Source organism: Theropithecus gelada, chromosome 4 (genome assembly GCF_003255815.1).
Source record: "Theropithecus gelada isolate Dixy chromosome 4, Tgel_1.0, whole genome shotgun sequence".
Lineage (NCBI taxonomy): Eukaryota > Metazoa > Chordata > Mammalia > Primates > Cercopithecidae > Theropithecus > Theropithecus gelada.
Window position 1 is genome coordinate 41,958,301 of NC_037671.1, and position 22,711 is coordinate 41,981,011.

At 35.9% G+C, this 22,711-nt stretch overlaps 1 protein-coding gene across 3 annotated transcripts in view; it reads right to left on the reverse strand.

Annotated features, from left to right (window-relative positions):
* Positions 1-22,711, reverse strand: part of KIF6 (kinesin family member 6) — a 375,342-nt gene that overhangs the window by 280,109 nt on the left and 72,522 nt on the right. For all 3 annotated transcript variants that reach the window (XM_025382856.1, XM_025382857.1, XM_025382858.1), the window contains exons 4-5: positions 13,236-13,383; positions 8,201-8,310 (exon numbers count right to left, since the gene is read on the reverse strand). In XM_025382856.1, coding sequence (XP_025238641.1) covers positions 8,201-8,310; positions 13,236-13,383 — 258 coding nt within the window. The remainder of the gene's footprint in view (positions 1-8,200; positions 8,311-13,235; positions 13,384-22,711) is intronic.

Here is a 22,711-nt window from a genome sequence, read left to right on the forward strand (position 1 = left end):
GAATTTCTATTTTCATTTGAAACACTAAAAAATTTCTAAATACAGAATAGGTTTAATACACATATGTGTATATATGCATATGTATGTCTATATACAAATATATAGCCAATTACTTTTTAAATTAAACCTTTTGAGATAATTGTAGATTCACATATAGCTATAGGAAATAATTCAGGGAAATCTCATACACCCATTGCCCAGTTTTTCCCAATGGTAACATCTTACAAAACTATAGCATTAAAATATCACAACCAGGACACTGGCAATCCAATCTACCAATCTTATTCAGATTTTTCCAGTTTTGCTTGTACTCATTTATGTGTATGTGTGTGTGTATAATTTTAGTTCTATGCAACTTTCCCAGTTGTGCTTGTATTCACTTGCATGTGTTTGTGTGTGCATTTAATATTTAATTCTGTGTAATTTCCCCAATTTTGCTTATGTTCCCTTGTGTGTGTCTGTGTGTGCATTTAGTTCTATGCAATTTTATCACATGGGTAGCTTTGTGTATTCAGAGCCACGTGAAGACACAGAACACTGCATCATCACAGGGCTCCTTTGTGTTGACCTTGTCCAACCATTCCCCTCCCCTCCCTAATCCTGTATCCACTAATCTGTTCACCAACTGGAATCATACAGCATGTAAACCTTTTGGGATTGGCTTTTTTTACTCAACATATTTCCCTGGAGATTCATCCAAGTTGTTGATTGTCTCAATAGTTCATTCCTTTTTGTTGTCATCTTATTAACTAAAGCCTATAGTTTACATCAGGGTTCATTCTTTTTATTGTAAATTCTGTGGGTTTTGACAAATGTGTTACATCATGTGCTCACCATTACAGTATCATATAGAACAATTTCACCACCCAGAAACCCCCTGTGCTTCACCTACTTATTCTTCTACCCCTCTCCCTCAACCTCTAACAATCACTGATCATTTCACAGTCTCTACAGTTTTGCCTTTTCCAGAATGCCATATAGTTTGAATCATATAGTATGTAGACTTTCATGCTAACTTTTGCACTTAGCAATACGCATTTACATTTCCTCCATGTCTTTTTGTGGCTTAATAGCTAATTTCTTTTCATTGACAAATAATATTCCCCTATATGGATGTACTATAGTTTATCTGTTAACCTATTGAGGAACATCTTGGTTCCTTCCAATGTTTAGCAATTATGAATAAGACTACTATATGTATTTGTGGGAAAGTTTTTGTGTAGACATAAGTTTTCAACTCATTTCGGTAAAAACCTAGGCGTGCAGTAGCTGGATTGTATGGTAAAAGTATGTTTAATTTTCTAAGAAACTGCCAATTTGTCTTCCAAGGTGGTAGTATCATTCTGCATTCTCACCAGCAATGAATGAGTTCCCGTTGCTCCACATCCTTGCCAGCATTTGGTGTTAGTATTTTAGATTTTAGCTAGTCTAATTTGCAAGTAGTGGTATATCACTGTTTTAATTTGCAATTCCCTAATGACAGGTGATGTTGAGCTTCTTTTCATACACTATTTGCCATATGTGTATCTTCTTCAGTGAAGTGGCTGTTCAGATATTTTGCCCATTTTTAAAATTGGTGCATTTATTTTCTTATTGTTGAGCTTTTAAAATTCTTTGTATATTTCAGATATAAAAATTATTTGTATATTTGTATCTTTATCAGATATGTGTTTGGTAATTAATTTCTCCCAGCCCGTGACTTGTCTTTTCATTTTCTTAACAGTGCCTTTCACAGAACAGAAGTTTTAATTTTAATAAAGTTCAACTTATAATTTTTTTCTTTCACTGGTCATGCTTTTGGTGTTGCATCTAAAAACTCATTGCAAACCCAAGGTCATCTGGATTTTCTCCTATGTTATCTTCTAGAAGACTTATAGTTTTGCATGGTACATTCTGGTCTATGACTCATTTCAGGTTAATTTTGTGAAAGGTATAAGGTCCATGTCTAGATTCATTCTTTTCATGTGTGCATATCCAGTTGCTCCAGTACTAATTATAAAAAAGCCTATCCCCTTTCCATTGAATTGCTTTTGCTTCTTTGTCAAAAATCAGTTGACTATATTTTTAAGGGTCTATTTCTGGGCTCTCTATTCTGTTCCATTGATACATTTGTCAGTTCTCTTGCCATTATCATACTGCCTTAATTACCATCTTTATAGTATGTCTTGCAGTTGGGTGATGTCAGTCTTTTGACTTTGTTCTTCTGTATTGCATTGGCTATTGTGGATATTTTGCCTTTCCTGTAAAATTTATAGTCATTATGTTGACATCTACAAAATAATTTACTAGGAATTTGCTTTAGATTAAATTGATCTATACTTTATCTACAAATCAAGTGAGAAAGAACTGACATCTTAACAATATTGAATCTTCTTATCCATGAACATGGAATATTTTTTTATTTAGATATTCTTTGATTTATTTTATCAGCTTTGCAGTTTTCCTCATATAGATCATGTACATATCTTGTCAGATTTATACATAAGTATTTCATTTTTTTGATGCGAAGGTAGGCAGTATTGTGTTTTACATTTCAAATTCCAATTGTTTATTGTTGGTATGTAGGAAAACAATTGACTTTTGTACATTAACCTTGTATTCTGCAACCTTGCCATAATCACTTATGAGTTCCAGGAATTTGTCAATTCTTTGAGATGTTCTACACAGATAATCATATCATCTGTCAACAAAGACAGTTGTATTTCTTTCTTCTCAATAACTTTAATTTCTTTTTCCTGTATTATTGCATTGGCTAGGAATTCTAGTACAATGTTGAATCAGAGTGGTGAGAGGGACATCCTTGCCTTGTTCCTGATCTTGGGAGAAAGCATCTAGCTTCTCATCATTATATATAATGTTACCTACTGGCATTTTATAGATATTCTTTATCAAGTTGAGAACATTTCCTCCATTTCTAGTTTCCTGAGAGTATCATGAGAGGATGTTGGATTTTGTTAAATATTTTTTCTGCATCTATTGATATAATATGACTTTTATTCTTTAGACTGTTCATGCCATGGACTACATTAATTGATTTTTGAATGTTGAACTAGTCTTACATACCTTCAATAAATCTCACTTGGCTGTAGTATAGAATTCTTTTTATACATTTTTGAATATAATTTACTAATATTTTGTTGAAGATTTTTGCATGTGTGGTCACAAGAGATATTAGCCTGAGTTTTCCTTTCTTATAATGCATTTGTCTGCTTTTGGTGTTTGCGTAATGCTGGGCTCACTGAATGAGTTAGAACGTGTTCCCTCTGCTTCTTTTTTTTTCAGAAGAGACTGCAAATTCTTTGGGATATTTTAGTAGACAATATGTATGTCTTTTATTTCTTGTTTTTCTTTTACTGCAGTGGCTAGTATTTCCATACTATATTGAAGAAGAGTGGTGAGAGTGGACATTGTTGCATTGTTTCTGATCTTAGGAAGAAAACATTCAGTCTTTCACCATTACATATTTGTTATTGTAGGATTTTGTAGATACTCTTTAACAAATTGAGGTGATTCTCCTTATTTCTAACTTGTTGAGATTTCTATCAAGAATGGGTGTTAAATACTATTTCTGAGCTTCATATAATTTTTATTCTTTAGCCTGTGGATTACACTGATTGCTTTTCAAATGTTGAACTAGCTTTGCAATCTAGAATTAATCTCACTTGGTCATGATACAGTATTCATTTTATACATTTTTTGATTCAATTGCCAATATTTTGTTGAGGATTTTTGAACTATGTTCATGAGAGATATCAGTCTGTAGTTTTTGTTTGTTTGTTTTTTGTACAATTTTTGCCTGGTTTTGGTATCAGAGCAATACTAGACTCATAGAATAACCTGGGAATTGTTCTCTCTTCTATTTCCTGAAAGGCATTATGTAAAATTGGTGTTAATTCTTCTTTAAATATTTGGTAGATTTTCCAATGAAACCATTTAGGCCTAAAGATTTCATTTTGTAAAACTTATAAAATTATGAGTTCAATTTCTATAATAGTTATTGAACAACAATGTATTTCATCTTGGTTAAGTTTGGATAATCATTTTTGATTGTTAATTTAGATGTATTTCTCATATTTACTAAACAAATGACCAGCAACATTTGCAAAAAAGCAAATGACTTTAGTTTAGTGCCCTGATATAATATATACAAAATCCACAGACAGTTTATAGGCAAAAGTTCTGCAAGAGCAGACAAGTGGTACACCTTAGAATGTAAAAAAAAAAAAAGAAAAGGCAGAGTATATATAAAAAGAGCGTCTCACAGATGATACTTGGGGATGCTGTGTCACTCAATGGTAAGGAAGCTGTTACTGATGGCTATTATTGTGCAGCACCAACATGACCCTGAGTTTGATTTTATATAGTTAAGCCTAGTGTAAGAATGCAAAAGAGATAAAATGGGTATATTGCCATTGTCCCTCAAATGGATGACTACAAGTGGGGACCAAGGTCAACAGACATTTTGCCTACTATGTTTAGAAGGCATTCAAAGTGTTTGAGACATTTCAGCTCATAACAATGAAATCAGTCAACCAGACAGCTAGAATTTCAGAGTTATAGTATGCCCCAGTTCAAGAGTGTGTAATTAATAGCACATATGCTTAATGTAATCCAAGTACAGCAAAAAAATTCATTAAAAATAATTATTTTATCATCTTAGTAAAAGGCAAACTTTTCTAAGGCCCTCAGAAAACTAGCAGATTCAATACCAGTCAAATCTCATTATCTCCACAGCAAAGGGCTATCCAATTCTTGAATTGTTCTAAAATTTTATAGTAGTGAATATATTCAAAGTAATAGACTATTGACTTGGATATGGGACTCTTCTTTCTTAATGACATTTTCATTTTAATGGTATTTGTCATCATGTAATTACAGTCCAAAATGTGAGAAGAAGAAGAACTGTTTTAGACCACTTTTGTGTATGTGTGTGGAAGTTTCTTGAAAACAACTGTTTTATAACTGAAGTCACTTCTAACGTGAGTCAGTGAACTCTCCAACAAGAGGACAAAGCTACTAAAGGAGGGGAAGTCGTTGAAGATGAAAGCTAGCAACATCTCTGGAGACGATCTGACCAGCATTGAGAATGACGGCTGAATGCCAGTCATGCTGAGAAACGTGGAGGACACAGGGTGGACTAAGGCATTGTGCTTGCTCTCAAGAGGCTTGCTCTTTTCTAAAAGAAGCCCATTTGAAAATATTGAAATCACTTTTTCTTCTTTTGTGAAGGATAGAAAACTCAACAACTAAGTTGTCTCCTGTGAAGGTCACCAGTCTTTTTAACTCTTGACATTGGAGGCTGAAAGATGGTTAAATATTACTTAATCCAATGCTCACATTCTATAAATAGAGAAATCCAGAAAAATGAAATAATTTACCTAAGACTGTAGGACTGGGACTGGAACCCAAATTTCCTGACTTTTCATCAAGTACATTTTTTTCTATATATTACGTTACCTCTCTTAAGAGTTCGATGGACTTTTCTCATTCCTAGCTCTTCCCATTGTTAGGCTGCACCAAACCATGTCGCTTAGATTCAGATGAAAAGAGCTCATGCTCTGTTCTTCTCCCTCTACACTCTCATTTCAAAATGTCTACTTCACAGTTTCAATTCAACAAATAATTTTTAAAAGTTATTAAGGACTTATTCTGGCTTAGGCAGTAGAGAGACTACTAAACCAAGTAAGGCATACTTCCTACCTCTGAGGAATTTATTGTAAATATAAACACCTAGTATGACATCCTTAGACAGCAAACTTATCTATGTAAAATTTATTATCATCACTCAATCAGACTTTCTAATGGAAATCTCCTTTTAAGTCAATGACTCCTTAATTCTCTAGGCCCCACTATAAAAATTTTGAAGCTTGGCGGGGCACGGTGGCTCATGTCTGTTAATTCCAGCACTTTGGGAGGCTGAGGCAGGCGGATCACGATGTCAGGAAATCGAGACCATCCTGGCTAACAAGGTGAAACCCCGTCTCTACTAAAAATACAAAAAATTAGCCAGGCCTGGTGGCGGGCGCCTGTAGTCCCAGCTACTTCGGAGGCTGAGGCAGGAGAATGGCGGGAACCCGGGAGGCGGAGCTTGCAGTGAGCTGACATAGCGCCACTGCACTCTAGCCTGGGCGACAGAGTGAGACTCCATCTCAACAACAACAACAACCAAAAAAAAAAAAACCAAAAATTTTCTTTTGAAGCTCTTTTTGCTACTCTGCCATGAGAGCGAGAATATCTGGTTTTTAATCTTTGTTCTAACATTAACCAAGTTTTGAAACACTGGCCAAGTCACACCTCTCTGGGCTTCATCTCCTCAGTTAGGAAAACGAAGAGTACACCAACCTTCTATGATTCACATTTCTTTTCAAATTACATCACATCCAAGGTGCTGGATATAATCAAGTTATTTTATTTCACTTCTTTGCATATCTTCAATTCCTCTCTCCTCCTCCATGTTCATCATATTGAAGTTCTTAATTCCTGGATTATTGTTAACAGCCTTCAAACTCTTAGGTGTACATGTTACTTGCTAAAAGCAATTTGAAGCAAGATTTAGCCTGGAGGTATGCTGGTTAGACTAGAGGCTAGAAAACTAAGACACTTTTTGGAATAAAGCTCAATCTCACACTAAAAGCCTGTCATTCAAGTCTCTCCAAAAATAGGCTTCAGTTGGCCCTTCTGCTTTTATTTCCAACAACTCTTTGTCCTAGTCCATTCAGGCTATAACAAAATACCATAAATTGGGTGGCTTTATAAACAACACAAATTTATTCCTCACTGTTCTGAAGGCTGGCAAGTACGAGATCAAGGTGCCAGTATGGTCAGGTTCTGGTGAGGACCCTCTTTCAGGTTACAGACTTCTGACTTCTTGCTGGTGTCCTCAGTATGGTAGAAGGAATGAAACAAGTCTCATGTGCATATTTTACAAGGAAACTAATTCTATTCATGAGGGCTCTACCTTCTTGACCTAATCACCTCCTCAAAGGCCATGCTTCCTAATACCATCTTCATGGTGATTAGGTTTCAACATATGAGTTTTGGGGTGGCAAGAGTAACAAACATTCAGACCATAGCACTCCTCAATATGCTTACTTTCCAACCACACCTTCATATCTTTAATGTTGTTCCTATCCTTCCTAGGTGAAGAGTTTTACTTTTTTTGTAAACTTACTGCTAATAGTTCTATTAAGCCCATTTTCTTGTATGGATTCAGGAATCTTTCCTTTCTCTTAATTCTTATACAAATATTTAGAGTATAACTAACAGTACCATTTCTTAAGTCCCTCTCATAAATATTTGAAGCATAAAAGAGATGATATGCAAAAATTCTCAACCAACATTAAAGGAAGAATACATATAAAGGTGGTATAAACAGTATAACTTATTTTCTTTATTATGTCTTCTTAATTTCTTTGCAAATTATAATAATCAACTGATTGTTAATCTTTTTGGTAGAGAATGAATATGTATTTCTAAACTAGAGTTTTTAATAAGAATATAAAAATACATTTTCTTGGCTATAGGCTACTTCTGATACACGAAGATGTCTGAACAAAAGTATATGAACAGTTACCAATTAATATATGTCTAATATAGGCAGATATTCAAACAAGCATTGAGCAATGTTATATAAATGCTGGCAGGGTAACTTGCTCCGTTATTAGATAAACTTTGAAGACGCTATTTAAATTTCAGTCATGAAACAATCAGTGCCAATCTGATCAAATGATTGCCAAAGTTAGCATTAACCATAGTAGAGAAGCATTTGAGGAAAACGTAAAAATGTTATTTTCTGTCTCAGATTCTCTTACTGCTGCTTGAACTCTAATTTGAATACCTTCTTCTCAGAAAAAGGCCACAATTAGAGGAGCAACAGGGTTTCATGTGGCAGGAAGAAAGTAGTACTGTCATATCCCATCAATCCTCTAAGCACCCAGTCTTAGAGAAAATTCATTGCACTCTCTTCTGCCAACTCCAAAAGAGATTTTCCCAAGAAATGAGTTTCAGGCAATTTTAGTTCCCATCACTACTGTCCATTTGTCATAACTGAAAAAAATATCCATTATATTACAAAAAAATTTGGTTATCCAGTATTTGCTAATTATGATTGAGACCAGAAACATACAAAATTTCAAAGAAAACAATTGAAGAGAACATCTGAAAGTAATTTCTCTCCATTCTTTGTTGTTCTGCTACTCACGGCAAATCTTCCAAACTGGAGGCTTCATGTCTTGGATCCAAAAGATCATAACCACATTCGTTGTAGATTTCCAAATAGGAAATGTGCGTTGTATACATTTTGCTGCTGTCCTGATTGGAAAAGGGAAAGGTATTATTTATTGATTATAAATAATGATTCTGCTTAGATGAAGATGAACACATTTAGCACTCAGTTTCCTTACAGTTTCTCTTTTTCTCTCACTTTATATGGTTTACATTTTCAGTTCATGACACTTTCAAGTTGCCAGTTACCATATGCATTAAGCTTTTTTAAATGGCCAACACCCATGATTACAAGCAACTTCAGTCTGTTATTTTTTATTGGTTCCACATTATACATAAAAAGTCAATATACACTTACAATGAGCCAACTTGGTTGCAGAACTGTGTAACACACCATTTTTTACTTTCCAGAACAAAAAAAAAGGTTACTAAAAAAAATAAACTTATATTCTGTGAATAGTCTATTCATAAAAAAGAACACAGACCATTACTTTGGTTTAAAAATTTCAGGAGCAAAATAGTTTCCATCTTTAATCATAATTCTTTTTCTACTTTTCTAATATTCAATATTTTCTGATGACATAAATAGATAACAATGAAAGTGAGTTCCAGAGGACAGACAATAGTTGATTAGTCAGGTATAAGTGGACATTAATAGTTCACCGCCAATACCTCACATGTGGAGTTAATTTTCCTGGCCCGAGAGGGCAAATTAGGGATATTTAGCTATTAGTTAGAGAGAAATGTTTTTGGTGGGTCATTGCTAAAATGCAATGACATAGGCATCAATGTAATGAGGCTAAAAGTCAAGGTGCCTGGTCCTAGTCTCAATTCTGCCAATAGACAAAATGACCCAATCCCTTTGAGGTGGAATGAAGTAAGGAATTTTTTCAACTCTTGAGAAAGTTCAGTTTTAAATACAAAATATCAAACAATAGCACTTTCTTTTTGTTCCTCCAAAAATACAAATGCTTCAATTTCTGCAAATATTATCATGCTTCTCATAAGGGGAGAGTATATTTGTATCTTGTGGCAAGCAGGTTGTCAGGGTGTCAGAGTGTATACTAACGGAGAATTTGCTTAGGATGACCTTCCTGATTGATTCTCACCCATATCCAAGGCAATCCATTTAAAAGGGTTTGTTCAAAGGGAGAAAGGACCAAGTCACAGAGATAGGAGAGAGAACAGTGGCCTATAAATAAAAAGCTGGACTCCTACTCTAACTAGAGGTGAGCCTCTACCATGTCAGGCCTTAGTTTTCAAACCCATTAAAGTGAGGAAATTGGCTAATAAATCCCTATGTGTTCTTCAGTGTAAAATGAATGATTCTTTGGTTCTAAAATGGCTCCAATTATCCAAATAAAGATACTGTCATCCCAGCACTTTGGGAGGCCGAGGTGGGCAGATCACAAGGTCAGGAGATTGAGACCATCCTGGCTAACACAGTGAAACCCCGTCTCTACTAAAAATACAAAAAATTAGCCAGGCATGGTGGCAGGTGCCTGTAGTCCCAGCTACTCAGGAGGCTGAGGTAGCAGAATGGTGTGAACCCTGGAGGCAGAGCTTGCAGTGAGCCAAGATTGCGCCACTGCACTCCAGCCTGGGTGACAGTGCAAGACTCCGTCTCAAAAAAAAAAAAAAAAAAAAAAAAGATACTGTCATTTCAGAAAAACAAAATGATACATGAACAAGTAAAGCAACTCTCAGCCTTCCATGAGTATAATAAAAACACTCAAGCCACAGCTGAAATTCTATATTCTGGTGTTCTGTGAAGGTGACAACATGGACTGGATTACTAAGCAATTTTTTTTTCAGCCTAATGCTGAAAATTCTTCTGATGTGGGTGACTCTAAAGCTTATCCCAACAAATGGCCCATTGATTACATTAGTATCCTAGTTTAGTAAAGGTACTATTTCAATATAATTCTTTGGGTTATAACTTGGCTTAGCACAGGTATCAGAGACTATAAACACTAAAAAGATTTTGTGTGGCTGTTAGTCTAATCCAAAGTTTCTAAAATATTCCATGGAATACTCCGGGAAAACAGTATTCCATGGTCAATATATACACAAACTCTGTCCCTCTCTGCAGCACGTCAAAGGCCCTAGGGGGTATTTCAGCAACATTCTGAGATCCTGTTTAAACCAACATATTTTTAAAATGTATCCAAAATATCTAAAATAAACCAGAGATTATGATTTGAGAGTTTAGTATACATTTCTGAGTTCTTCTTAGCATCAGATAAGAACTGAGTTTGCATATTGGAACTCCATTTATAACAGAATAATCCCACACCCTTATCCTCAGTTGTTTCACCATAAAAATGGGGATAATAGCCCTGATCTTGCATTCTGTTGTAACAGAGGAATAACATTCTATATTTAAAATCTTACAAAAGTGTATGGCCCATAACAGATACCAATGAATCATTGTTGCTCCTGTTGCTATTATTATTGCTGTAGTTATTATTATTTCTAGAAGCCTTCAAATGGAGAATTCAGTATATGAATATAAAAGGAAAGGAAAATAAAAGCAAAAAGAACAGCCAACTTGTATGTTTATCTGCAGTGGAGAAAATCTCTTCTTCCAGAAATTAGAATAAATCATAAAATGTCAGGAAAATGGCAGGTCCACTGCCCTGAGATGATAGGGATAATGTCTTTGGCTCTTCCAGCTTCTGCATTTTCTGGACTTTTATTGGAAAATACACTTAAAATTCACTGAGCTATGTGGCAAGCTACCTTTCCTTATTACTCCTTTTTAGTGTTGAGGATTGCCAGACTGTAATGTAACACACATGTTTCCTGCAGACAGCCTTTTCTCCTGCCCCAAAACAAGTTTGAACCTCACAATACTCAAAAATAATGAGCAGTGATTTCTAAAATAAATGGCATCAATTTTCTTCTCTTAAAATCAGTGAAAATGTGCTCCTATCATACCCATACACATTTCAGGACCCAATATGCACTGGGCTCTTACTGTATCTTGAAATGAAGACTTTGCATAGGTCAAATGTTTCCTTTAAGAATTCTAGAGAGCTCCATGTACCTCTCTAAGGCAATCAGCTGAGGACCTCTGAGTACCAGGCTGCATTTTCCAGCTATACAATATGAACAGACTTCATGATGCACTTCAAGTTGCTTGACCAGTTTCACCACAGCTGTTTGATTATAATGAATGTATTATGCCCCATCATGAAAATATGTCCATTTAAACAGAGTTGCCCTGGCTTTAAATGGCTCCAACGGGCTCACTACAAGTCCAGGAAGATATATAGGATCATTCAGAATGAAATGGAGTTTACAGTAATGTCAATGACAAACAGATCTAAAACAATGAACCTGACAAATGGTAAGTACTAAGGAGACATTTAGACATTTGGATCTGTACTTTAATAACCATAGATAACAATTTTAAAGGGACAAAAAATATTTTCCTTTGGGAGAGGATGAGTTTATTCTATTTAACTTAATCATGGGATTTGGCTTCATTTTTTTTGAGTTTCAAGGGTTCTCTGAAATTGGTCAGGGATCACTTGGCCACATTAATATCCATATATGGATATTACTGGCTGTGATAATAACTATCATGCATTGAGCATATACTGTGTGCAAGAAACTGGACAATATCTTTAAACACAGTATGTTCAGCCCCTCAGAGCAACTCCATAAGACTGAGGCATTAACTAACTGTCCCAAGGCCACATGCTGTAAGCAGTACACTTTCTCAGAACCAGGTTGACCTGCACCTCCAGTGATCTTTCTAAGGCAGAAAGATTCCACATTAGGCCACAGCAATGAAAACTATTAGGAATTATATTCCCAGGTTGTGAAATGTGGGAACAAAACAGGCAATGTCAGAAATAAGTGAGTAAATGAAAAAAGGGCTTTGGATCCAACATATATGCTACACTCAATCCTTTCTCATCCAAATTTTCTGGCATGCAAAGCTGGCATGTTTGAGCTAGAGAAAGATGAGCTGAACTAATGGATAATTGCTACTTTATGGATGGCAATTAGAATTATGCAGATCTCAGCAATTTCTTTTCATCTTTGCAACTCAAAATACAAACAATATACAGTCAAGAAATTTTGGAGTGACTGTTACATTGACCTAGTTAAGACATTTATTATACAGAAGTAATACAAACAAGGAATTGCTGGAACTAGTAGGGACACTGGAGATTCTCTAATACAGTTCAATCTCTACTTTCACAGAAGGGAAAACTGAAACTCAGAGAAGGTATGTGACTCATTAGAGGGAATTTGTTTGAACACAACAAACAAAATAAAGCCAGTCCAAGGTATAGGAGCAATACACATGATGGCACAAAGCACAGAGTCAGGCATCAGGTGGACTTGGGATAGAACTCCAGATCAGCTACTTATAGGATGTGGGCCCAGAGGAAAATATTTAACTTGAGGCTCAGTTTTCCCAACGATGAAATGGGAAGTTGCATTATATGTTATATTAAATACTGGTAAAAGTGATAAAGCTACTGGCATTTTGAGGCACTCAATAAATGATACATATAATCTAGATAGATAACTCTTTTTTACAATGATAATAATTACAATGGTATTTGTACTCTGGTAAATTCCTCTGGGCTTCTATCAAGTGTAAAATAGTAACAATCATACTGTCCTGTTTAGTGTTTCAGTAGCTAAAAGAAAGGTCTGCTTTCACAAGAAAACATTCCTGTTTCTTGAGAAATGTAAGATATTAGTTGGTAAAAGGTATGGTCTGCTCTTTCAACCTTCATGCGTATATCAGAAGGAACTCTCCTGGAGCCTTTGCTGAAACAGCAGCACTTTAATGAGAAGCACCTTCTTAATTTTCACTTCTACAGCAAAATCCCAACCTTTCCTTAAAGGTAAAGGCCAGAGTTATGACACAATAAGACTTTATCATTTAGACACAATAAAATAAATGTCATAATAAATTTCCTGCTTTCAGTAAATTTTTGCTGAATATATCAAATACAAAATGACAGGAACAAAAAGTTTCATACCTTTTGTAACTGTTCAAAAATGTATGACAGTGTCCTTGGGATAATGCCTCTGTCACTGTAACGCTCTGCACCCCCTGTGATAGTGAATGTCTTCCCGCTGCCTGTTTGCCCATATGCGAAGATAGTACCATTGTAACCTTCCAGGACACTGCAATAAAGAAATGACACACTTTTAATACATCAACATGGCTAACTGCATATGAATTAAATGGCTTGTATTCTAATAACAATCTTATTAAACACTATTAAAAACACTTTATAGTAATATCTATTAAAATTTATATATGTGAATATCTAGCTAGAATTTACATTTTTATCTAGAAACAGCAGCACATCAAACCTGTTCTCTAAGAAAGGACGTGTAACGCAAATGGAGTTCAGTCATCTTAATTATATGCTTCGTCTTTTAGTAAACACTGGACCTGAATCAAAGAATATATTGAAAAAGAGTTCTGGGGAAATAACACCTGTAATTTGGCAAACTGTCAACCTGACACCTGGTACCTCACAAGGTATAAACACTCACAATAGTAGTCACTTCCTAGAGCAGGAGGAACACACTCTGTTTGCCACCATGTACCTTGTAATGTAATTCCCTACTTAATACTAAGCACCAGCTGAAAATCCTCTAGGAGTTCCCCTCCTCTCTTTTCTTGGAATGACTTTTTGGTAGAAGATGCTAGTCCGTATATATTCTTCAGCCCTGCAGAGTGGCCCTTGATTTGATGGTGGTCTTAAGAACCCAAAGGCTGGATCTTCTCAGCCTTTGAAGAGCACCACCTATAATATAAGCTCTTAAAAATACGCATGAAATGATGTAGACTTTCAAAACTGTGTCTTTAATTTACGCTACATGGAACAGTAAACTTTTGTAGCTTTATGTTCGTTTTTTGATACAAGTGGCTCCTTGATCTCTGAGATGTTTCCACTAAACCAGCTATGATGACATCAGCTATTGGTCCCCATGTTGTGGGTAGATTTTTTGATAGATGGCTCCTCTGAGTTCACCCCTCACTGTTCACATTAGAATTCCTGCCCTATTACTTCTGTCAACGTCCTATCTATAGTTCTATGTTTCATATGCTTTCATGCCTGTGTGTTGAGTGATCTATCACTATAAGGGCCTCTTAAAACACACAGGTTTGACTGGAGATTATTCTGAAGTGGTCATTTAAGTCCTGAGCACTTTATGCAACTATTAAACTAACAATATCTTCAGCAACAAGTCAATGCATCTTTGCTGTGTAGGTAGAAAGTGTTATTGGTGCTTACAAATGTAATGGACTTAGTAAAGGGAATGCGCAAGAAAGTATTATAACTGTGTGATTCAATGTTCTACTTTTGAGAAGTGTAATCATTCTTCTTCATGTATTTTTACATAGAGACAATATACTGTTGAAATTCTCAACTTTTAAGATGTTGGAACTACGACGAATTTAGATATATAATTAAAGAATCTTTTTCCTCAACAGAGTTTGTTACCAATGAAATATCTATGTCCCATTAGCAATATCATTTGGATATCTATTTCTTGGCCATAAATGCTCTAGGTATATGAAGTCTAAAATTTTAAATATCTAACCTTAAACATTTTATTGATTTTTGATAGAAAGAATAGATGTAAAATATACTAGGCATTATCTGTCTTGAAAAACAAAAAATACAGAGCACAAATTAACATTTTCATTTTGATATAGATTATGAAAAGTGAGTAGGTAGTACACTACGTTGGCATCTGCTAATTGTTATGTCTACTTTTTTATGCTAAAATCTTCTTTCTCACTGCCAGTTGTCCTAGTATGTCTGTCTCTAATATGTGCCCCCCCATTCCCATCTACTGTGGGATGGAAAACCAGATGGCATAGCTTCATAGAACACTGTCAAATAAAAAGGGTAAGGCTCGACCTATGTATACTCCCATGGCTACTTATTTATTACATTGCTACAATTAAACATTAAATAAGGAAATGTAATCAGGCAAAATTTGTCTCCAGTCCCTTCTGTAGAGCCTCCATTCCAACTCAATCTTGTAACCACTCTTCAGTGGACACTAGGCCTTTTCATGTGCTTCTGGTCTCATCTGTCCTAAGGAAAAATACTAGTTAAAAATAAAGAAAGAGAAATAGTGGTGTAATGATCTTTGAAAATCCATTACTCCACAAGAACAATAATACCAGTGGCAAAAGTTGTCAAAATCAACTTTTTCAGAACTCTGGAAATTATTCAAAGACTCACACCAATCCATGAAGTGTTTATGTAAGACAAACAGCTAAACTCAGTAGGAACCATGTGCTTTGTGGTATTTTAACTTGAACATTCCCAGCACCTCTCCCTAGCTCCATGGTAGCCTTGAAAAACAACAGCCTTGAAACATTGGAGCTGTGAAATCCAGCAGCCTGGCAACCACTATAGGGGGCTCCTCAAAATGCCGCATCCTCAAAGAGCTGCCACTCTCTGACTCATCTGGGAGCTCTCTAGAAAAGCTCCACTCACAGTACTTGTCTTTGTTAGACCTGATTCAGAGTTCACTTAGTGTAACCATCCCTGTCCTCGGGGTATTTGTTGAAAAAAAATCAGTGGCAAGTGTTTAATATCCCAGCTGGCAAAGCCGCAATGCCAGTGAAGTAAACAAGAACGTAACCAAAAACTTAGAAAAATCTGTGAAATAAGATGTGCATAAGGGGTTTCAAAAAACTCTGATGTATTCCTGGGAGTCAGGAAGGCCACACACATGTTCAGGACTATATGTATGCCCAGAAAAGACCCAAGAAGGGCATTAGAACTCATCTCTGGCTGGCCTTGAGACTGCACAAACAGGAAGTGAGAATAAAGACAGTGTTACAAACTTCCTCAGCATTGAAGGTGTGCCCCCAATAAATATGTAGGGACCCTTGTATGTAGGCTGGGAGACCAAGGAGTTCAAGGAATTTAAGGAAATTTATTTCATTATCTTGCCTAAATTTACTGGCTAGTTTGTTCAGATGACAAATTTGCTCAGTTTTTGTTCATCTTGGAATGTCTTAATTTCTTCTTCATTTTTGAGAATAATATTGCCAGATATAGAATTCTCTATTTGCACATGACATAATATTGTATATAGAAAATCCTAAGGAATTTACTATAAAATTATGAGAAGAAACAAGTTCAGCAGGGTTGTACGATACAAGTGTTAACACTGTGCAGATAGCAATATTCCCTAAACTGATCTACATTTATGCAATTTCTATCAAAATTCAAGCTGGCTTATTTGCAGAAATTGACAATATGCTTCTAAAATTTATATGGAAAGTTAAGGGACACAGAATAGCTAAAACAATCTTGAAAAGAAAGAATAAAGGTAGATGACTCACACGTCCCTATTTCAAAACCTACTACAAAGCTAGAATAATTAAGACAGAGAGATACTGGCACAAGGCTATACATATGGATCAATAAAATAAAATTAAGAATCTAGAAATAGACCCTTATATTTATGATCAGTTGATTTTCAACAAGGGTGCCAACACTATTCAATGGAGGAAAGAATGGTCTTTTTAACAAATGATCCTTGGACAACTGGATATCCACATGCCAAAGAATAAAGCTGGACCCCTACCTCAGACCATGTACAAAAATTAACTCAAAATGAATCACAGACCTAATGTAAGAGATAAAACTTAAAAGAAAATCTTGGAAGAAAACTTAGGAGTACATCTTCATGAGCTAAATTAGGCAATGGTTTTTTAGATATGACATCAAAAGCACAAAGAGTCAAAGGAAAAAAATAAGCTGCACTTCATCAAAATTAAAAACTTTTGTGTTTCAATCAAGTAAGTGAAAAGACAACACAATGGAGATAATGTATGCAAATCATATCTATCTGGCAAGGGACTTGTCATCATATCCATAATCCATAACATACAAAGAAATCCTACAACTCAGACAACTCAATAATAAGAAGACAAACAATCTAATTAAAAAGTGGGCAACAGATTTGAATAGACGTTTCTCTAAAAAGAAATGCAAATGGCCAATAGCATATGAAAAGATGCTCAACATCATTAGTCATTAGGGAAATGCAAATCAAAATCACAATAAGATGCAATTTCACACTCACTAGTATGGCTAAAACAAAAAAAAGAGACAATGAGAAGTGCTGGTGACAATGTGGACAAATTGGAACCTTCATACATTGTTGCTGGAAATGTAAAATGGTACAGCTTCTTTGGAAAACAGTCTTACAGTTCCTCAAAATGTAAACCTAGTATTGCCATATGACCCAGCTAGGTATACACCCAGCAGTATTAAAAACATGTGTCCACACAAAAATTTGTAGTGAATGTTCACAACAGCATTATTCATTATTTAGCCAAAAAGTGGAAACACCACAAAGTGACCGTCAACTGATGGGTGGATAAATAGGACGTACTATATCCATTGCATTGGATATTATTTGGCAAGGAGAAGGCAGTACTGATACATGCTACAATAAGGATAAAACTTGAAAACACATTAAATTTTAAAAAGCCAGTCCAAAAAAGGCCATATATTGTGATTCTATTTCTAGAAAATGTTTAGGATAAGAAAATCCCATGGACATAGAAAGTAGGTTAGTGTTTGACAGGGGCTAGAAAGAAGGGAAAATGGAGAGTGACTGCTAATGGGTATGGTACAGAGCTTCTTTTTGGGGGTAATTAAAATGTTTTAAAATTAAATAATGGTGATTGATGGTTGCATATTTGTACTAAAAATAACTAAATTGCATACTTTAAAGAGTAAATGTTTTAGTATTTGAATTACATCTCAACAAAGCTGTTGTAACAATAAAATAGTAAAGAAGAGTCTATACTCACTTGTTAATAACCATATGTGTATACTATCTTTTCAGTAGTATTTTTAAAAGACAGAGAGAATGGTAATTAATAAAAGGAATGAAAAGCTAATGATACATTTCAGCAATGAAGAGTGAGATGCACATTTTTGTTCAGAAGTATTTCTGAACTTCCTAAAATCAACAATGCAGGCTACTGCTTAATCCATCTTAGCTAGAGACAGTCCTGATGTGTAAATAAATCAACCCTTTATAAACCCAGAGTTTGATGATCAGAGGAAATTTCCATTGTAGAAATTCTCTCCTTCCGTTTGCAAAATGCACTTTTCCTAGAAGTTTGAATTATAAAGCTAAGATAGTTTGTCATTTCTTATCTTTTAATATTTGCACGAATAAAACAAAAATAAAGCCTCAACCCTTTTGGAGATTATAAACTGAAGTGTTACTCCAGACACAACACATTTACATGCTAGAAAAAAATACAAGCCATTTTAAAGTCTAGTTTTTCCATGTTTATTACTCTTTGTTTAACTAGGCTCCAAGCAGAATACTGTCTGGAGGATCTGCACAGAGTGAGGCTTCATTTTGTTTACCTCCAGATGCAAAGGCTTTAAGAATCCCAAGATACAATGTCTAAATGAAAGTCATCAACAACAAATCATTATTGTAGTCATAATTTAGTTCACTAAACCAAAAAACAAGACATAAATTAGAGTCCCTCAAAGAGACAGCATAGTTGAAAAAACAAACAAAAAAAGAAACAAAATATAGTAATAGGACCATGGATTTTATAATTGATGTCAGCAGAGGTCTTCTAACTACATTTTGTCCACCCAAAGAATTCCCTCCAAGGTATTTCTGAAAAACAGTGGCACAAACTATTCTTAGACAGGACCAGGTTGGACTTAGAGAACTGAGTAGGGCTGATTTCATTGTTGAGAGGGGAGGGACAGGTGAAGCAGCACCTTAAAAGTTGACCATGAGTGAAAAGTCAAAAAGTAAATTAAGATAGACCTGTCCTGCAAAGAGAAATCGGATTGGCAATGGCTTAGGGGAAGGGGGTGGAGGTATGGTGTCAATTTCACTCTTCTTGCAATGCTACTCTGACTTAGCTTAGTACTGGATTACAAGCACAGTGGAACACTCGGGGTAGAAGACACAGAATCTATGTTTTTGTTTGTTTGTTTGTTTGTTTGTTTTGAGACAGAGTCTCCCTCTGTCACCCAGGCTGGAGTGCAATGGTGTGATCTCGGCTCACTGCAACCTCTGCCTCCCGGGTTCAAGTGATTCTCCTGCCTCAGTTTCCTGAGTAGCTGAGATAACAGGCACCTGCCATTATGCCCAGCTAATTTTGGTATTTTTGTAGAGACAGGGTTTCACTATGTTGGCCAGGCTGGTCTTGAAATCCTGACCTCAGGTGATCCACCTACCTCAATCTCTCAAAGTGCTGGGATTACAGGAATGAGCCACCGTGCCTGGCTAATGTTTTTTAACTTTTTTTTTTTTTTTTTTTTTTTTGAGATAGAGTCTTACTCTGTCCACCAGGCTGGAGTGCAGTGCCACGATCTTGGCTCACTGCAAACTCCGCCTCCCAGGTTCAAGCGATTCTCCTGCCTCAGCCTCCCAAGTAGCTAGGACTACAGGCAACTGCCACCATGCCCAGCTAATTTTTGTATTTTTAGTAGAGACGGCGGGGGGGTGGGGGCGCCTCACTGGCCAGGCTGGTCTCGAACTCCTGACCTCAGGTGATCCACCCACCTCGGCCTCCCAAAGTGTTGGGATTACAGGCGTGAGCCACCATGCCCGGCCAAGGGCCCGGATTTTCATATCATTCCCTTCAATTCTTCTTTGAGCTAACCAGTTATGTGAGACAAGAAATCCTCTCTGCTTTGAGTTGGAATTCAGTTACATGCAACCAAGAGAATCATAATTATTGCAAAGTTTCCAGAGTGATCTGAAAGACACCTCTTAGTCCTTGATTTAGAGCAAGGATCTCAAGCTGGCTGTAAAACTTGCCTACAGGAATGTTTAAACTTAACTAAATTTGAATGCCTTTTTGTGAGACATGTTCTTCAGTTTGCCGTGGTCCCAAACATTCCCTAACATCTTAGAATCAACTGCTTCCTAAAAGTATGTTACTTGCCTAGACTTGAAAGCAGGGCTGTATCACTGCATAATCACCGTGCAGTCCATGTGAATGCTGGTGCCCCCTCACCTTTGTGCAGTGCCTAGCCATTTGTGTAGGCTACTGTGAAGCGCACCCCCGGAGGTGTACAACATAGAAGTCCTGCGTAAAGGCATCTGAGTTTAGTCCCCCTAGTTTAGATACTGTCCCTTCTGAAAGCATGTTTTGGCCCAGGGCTGTGGCTTATGCCTGTAATTCTAGCACAGGAGGCAGATGGATTGCTTGAGCCCAGGAGTTTGAGATCAGCCTGGGCAACATAGCAAGACCCTGTCTCTACCAAAAAAAAAAAAAAAAAAAAATTAGTTGGGTGTGTGGTGTGCTCCTGGAGTCCTAGTTACTCGAGAGGCTAAGGTGGGAGGATCACTTGATCCCAGGACTTCAAGGTTACTCTGAAGTAACCTTGATTACTTGATTAACCTTGACTTGGGGACAAGAAGACCATGTCTTTACTTATAAATAAATAAGTAAATAAAATAAAATGTCATAAAAATAAAATACAATAAAAGCATGTTCTGGCAAGATCATTCTAAGATCTTTTACAGCTTCACTTCTATGATATATTGATCTGGTTGTAAATCCTGATAGAGAAATAAAGTAGGTTACATGGCTAGTCTTCGTCAACCTAAACCAAATCATCAATCATTTTGGAAAGGAATATCCAAGGCCAAGAATATCTAGATTAGAAGCAGTTACCCCATACAACCAAAATTGTTGTGTGTGTGAGAAAAATGAAACTGCAAACATAGATTAACTGGTAATTTATACATCTGTGGGCATACTGGCTATTAAACTAGAGTCACAAAGAAAGAGACCCACAGGCAAAATATAGCTGGCAGAGCATTTGTTTGGTCAACACTGTCTTTTTTAAAAAAATCAGTCTGCGTGGTGGTCTTAGTCCCCAGGATCTGTGCTCCCCAATTTAAGCACAGATAGCACCACTCCATCTGGCCCTCACTAGTTTTTTTCAGATTAATTATTTGCCTTCCATGGAATGTTGAGTTTTGCAAACGCTGCTATAAAGTGACTCAGATAAATGCTAAGAGTAACACTCCAATTTAAAAAAAAAAAAAAAGAAAGAAAGAAATCAATAAAAAACTAAACGAAATATCAGCATCTTCCAGGTTTTGAAATGTCATAAGCAATCCCCTCACACCATCATCCACCTAAGAAACCAAATGGGTATCCCACCCATCATTGTTCACATTTCGTGTGTGATAGGAAAACAAGAATATTGGGTGCTTTCTTCTAAAACAGTCACTTTGGCACAATCAGGACTCCCACTCTTGAATGTGTCACTAAAACAGGATCAGCAGCTGCCTGCCTTGAATGATTTGCAAATTCTCCTTCTTGGATACAGGGGCTAAGGAAGAGGATCTCTTGAGATCCTTCCCAGTTCTATGATTCTCAGGGCTTTGTTCACAGTCTTGTTCCAATTACTTCAAACCAAACTTTGCAAGAAGCAAACACATCACGGGGCACCTAATCCAAACAGCCTCTCCTAAAGGATCTTCGAGGTCTTAAGGACACTAGACAGCTTCACATCCATAAGTTCATGGACCAAATCCAGGCCAGAGTGCTCTCTAAATGAGGCTGTTTATTATTTCCCAAGTTTCTGAAGAAACCATTTTGTGTTAGTATTAATAAGTAGCTTAAATCTGGTAAAAGAACAGAAATGCATGAAACTTTAATAGAAGAAAATGACCCCTTCTGAACACAATCCAGTTCTAAATGTTTCAGTCTGAAGTCCAGCATACAGGATTGAAAAGTGATGGCTACATTTTTATCTTATTTGTGTTATAAAAAAGTATATATTTACATTATATTATACACTATTTTATCTTATTTACATTATCTTATTTACATACTTTATAATTACATTATAAAAAATGCATTTACTGTAGAATTTCTGACAGATATTTTTTCCTATGATCCTTCAGAATAAACACTTAGATTAATTAAATATATAATCATTTTTCAGATGACCATCTAAGGAGGCAACTAAAATGAAACCACAAAGTTTTATACAACAATGTGGGGGAAATTCATTGTCTATAGAAGTTTATTAGGACAGAATCTTGCATAAAATCTGAACTGGTTACTTTGGGTTTCTTTTATAGGCATACAAAAGAAAATAGAAAACACTTTTTCCTAAAATCCTAACACTGAGTTCTCTGTCAGTAAATTGATCAATCACATTTCTCAAGCATTCATAATATTATATGAGAAGCCTGGTACTGTGTGCTTTGTGAATTTACAGGAAAGAAAAAAAAGCTTCTTCTCAAGAAATGTGCAGTGCAAGGTAAAGCAAGATAACCACCAAGATAAGCATCTTGAAATATCTGAGCATGTGCACATATTTAACTGTATAACCTTCTAATTAACACATCAATCTATAATTTTTAAAAACCCAAAGGACTGATTTATAAATGTGTCTGGAGAGAGAGAAAGCATTTAAACAAAGTCCTCCAAAGTCCTCTACAA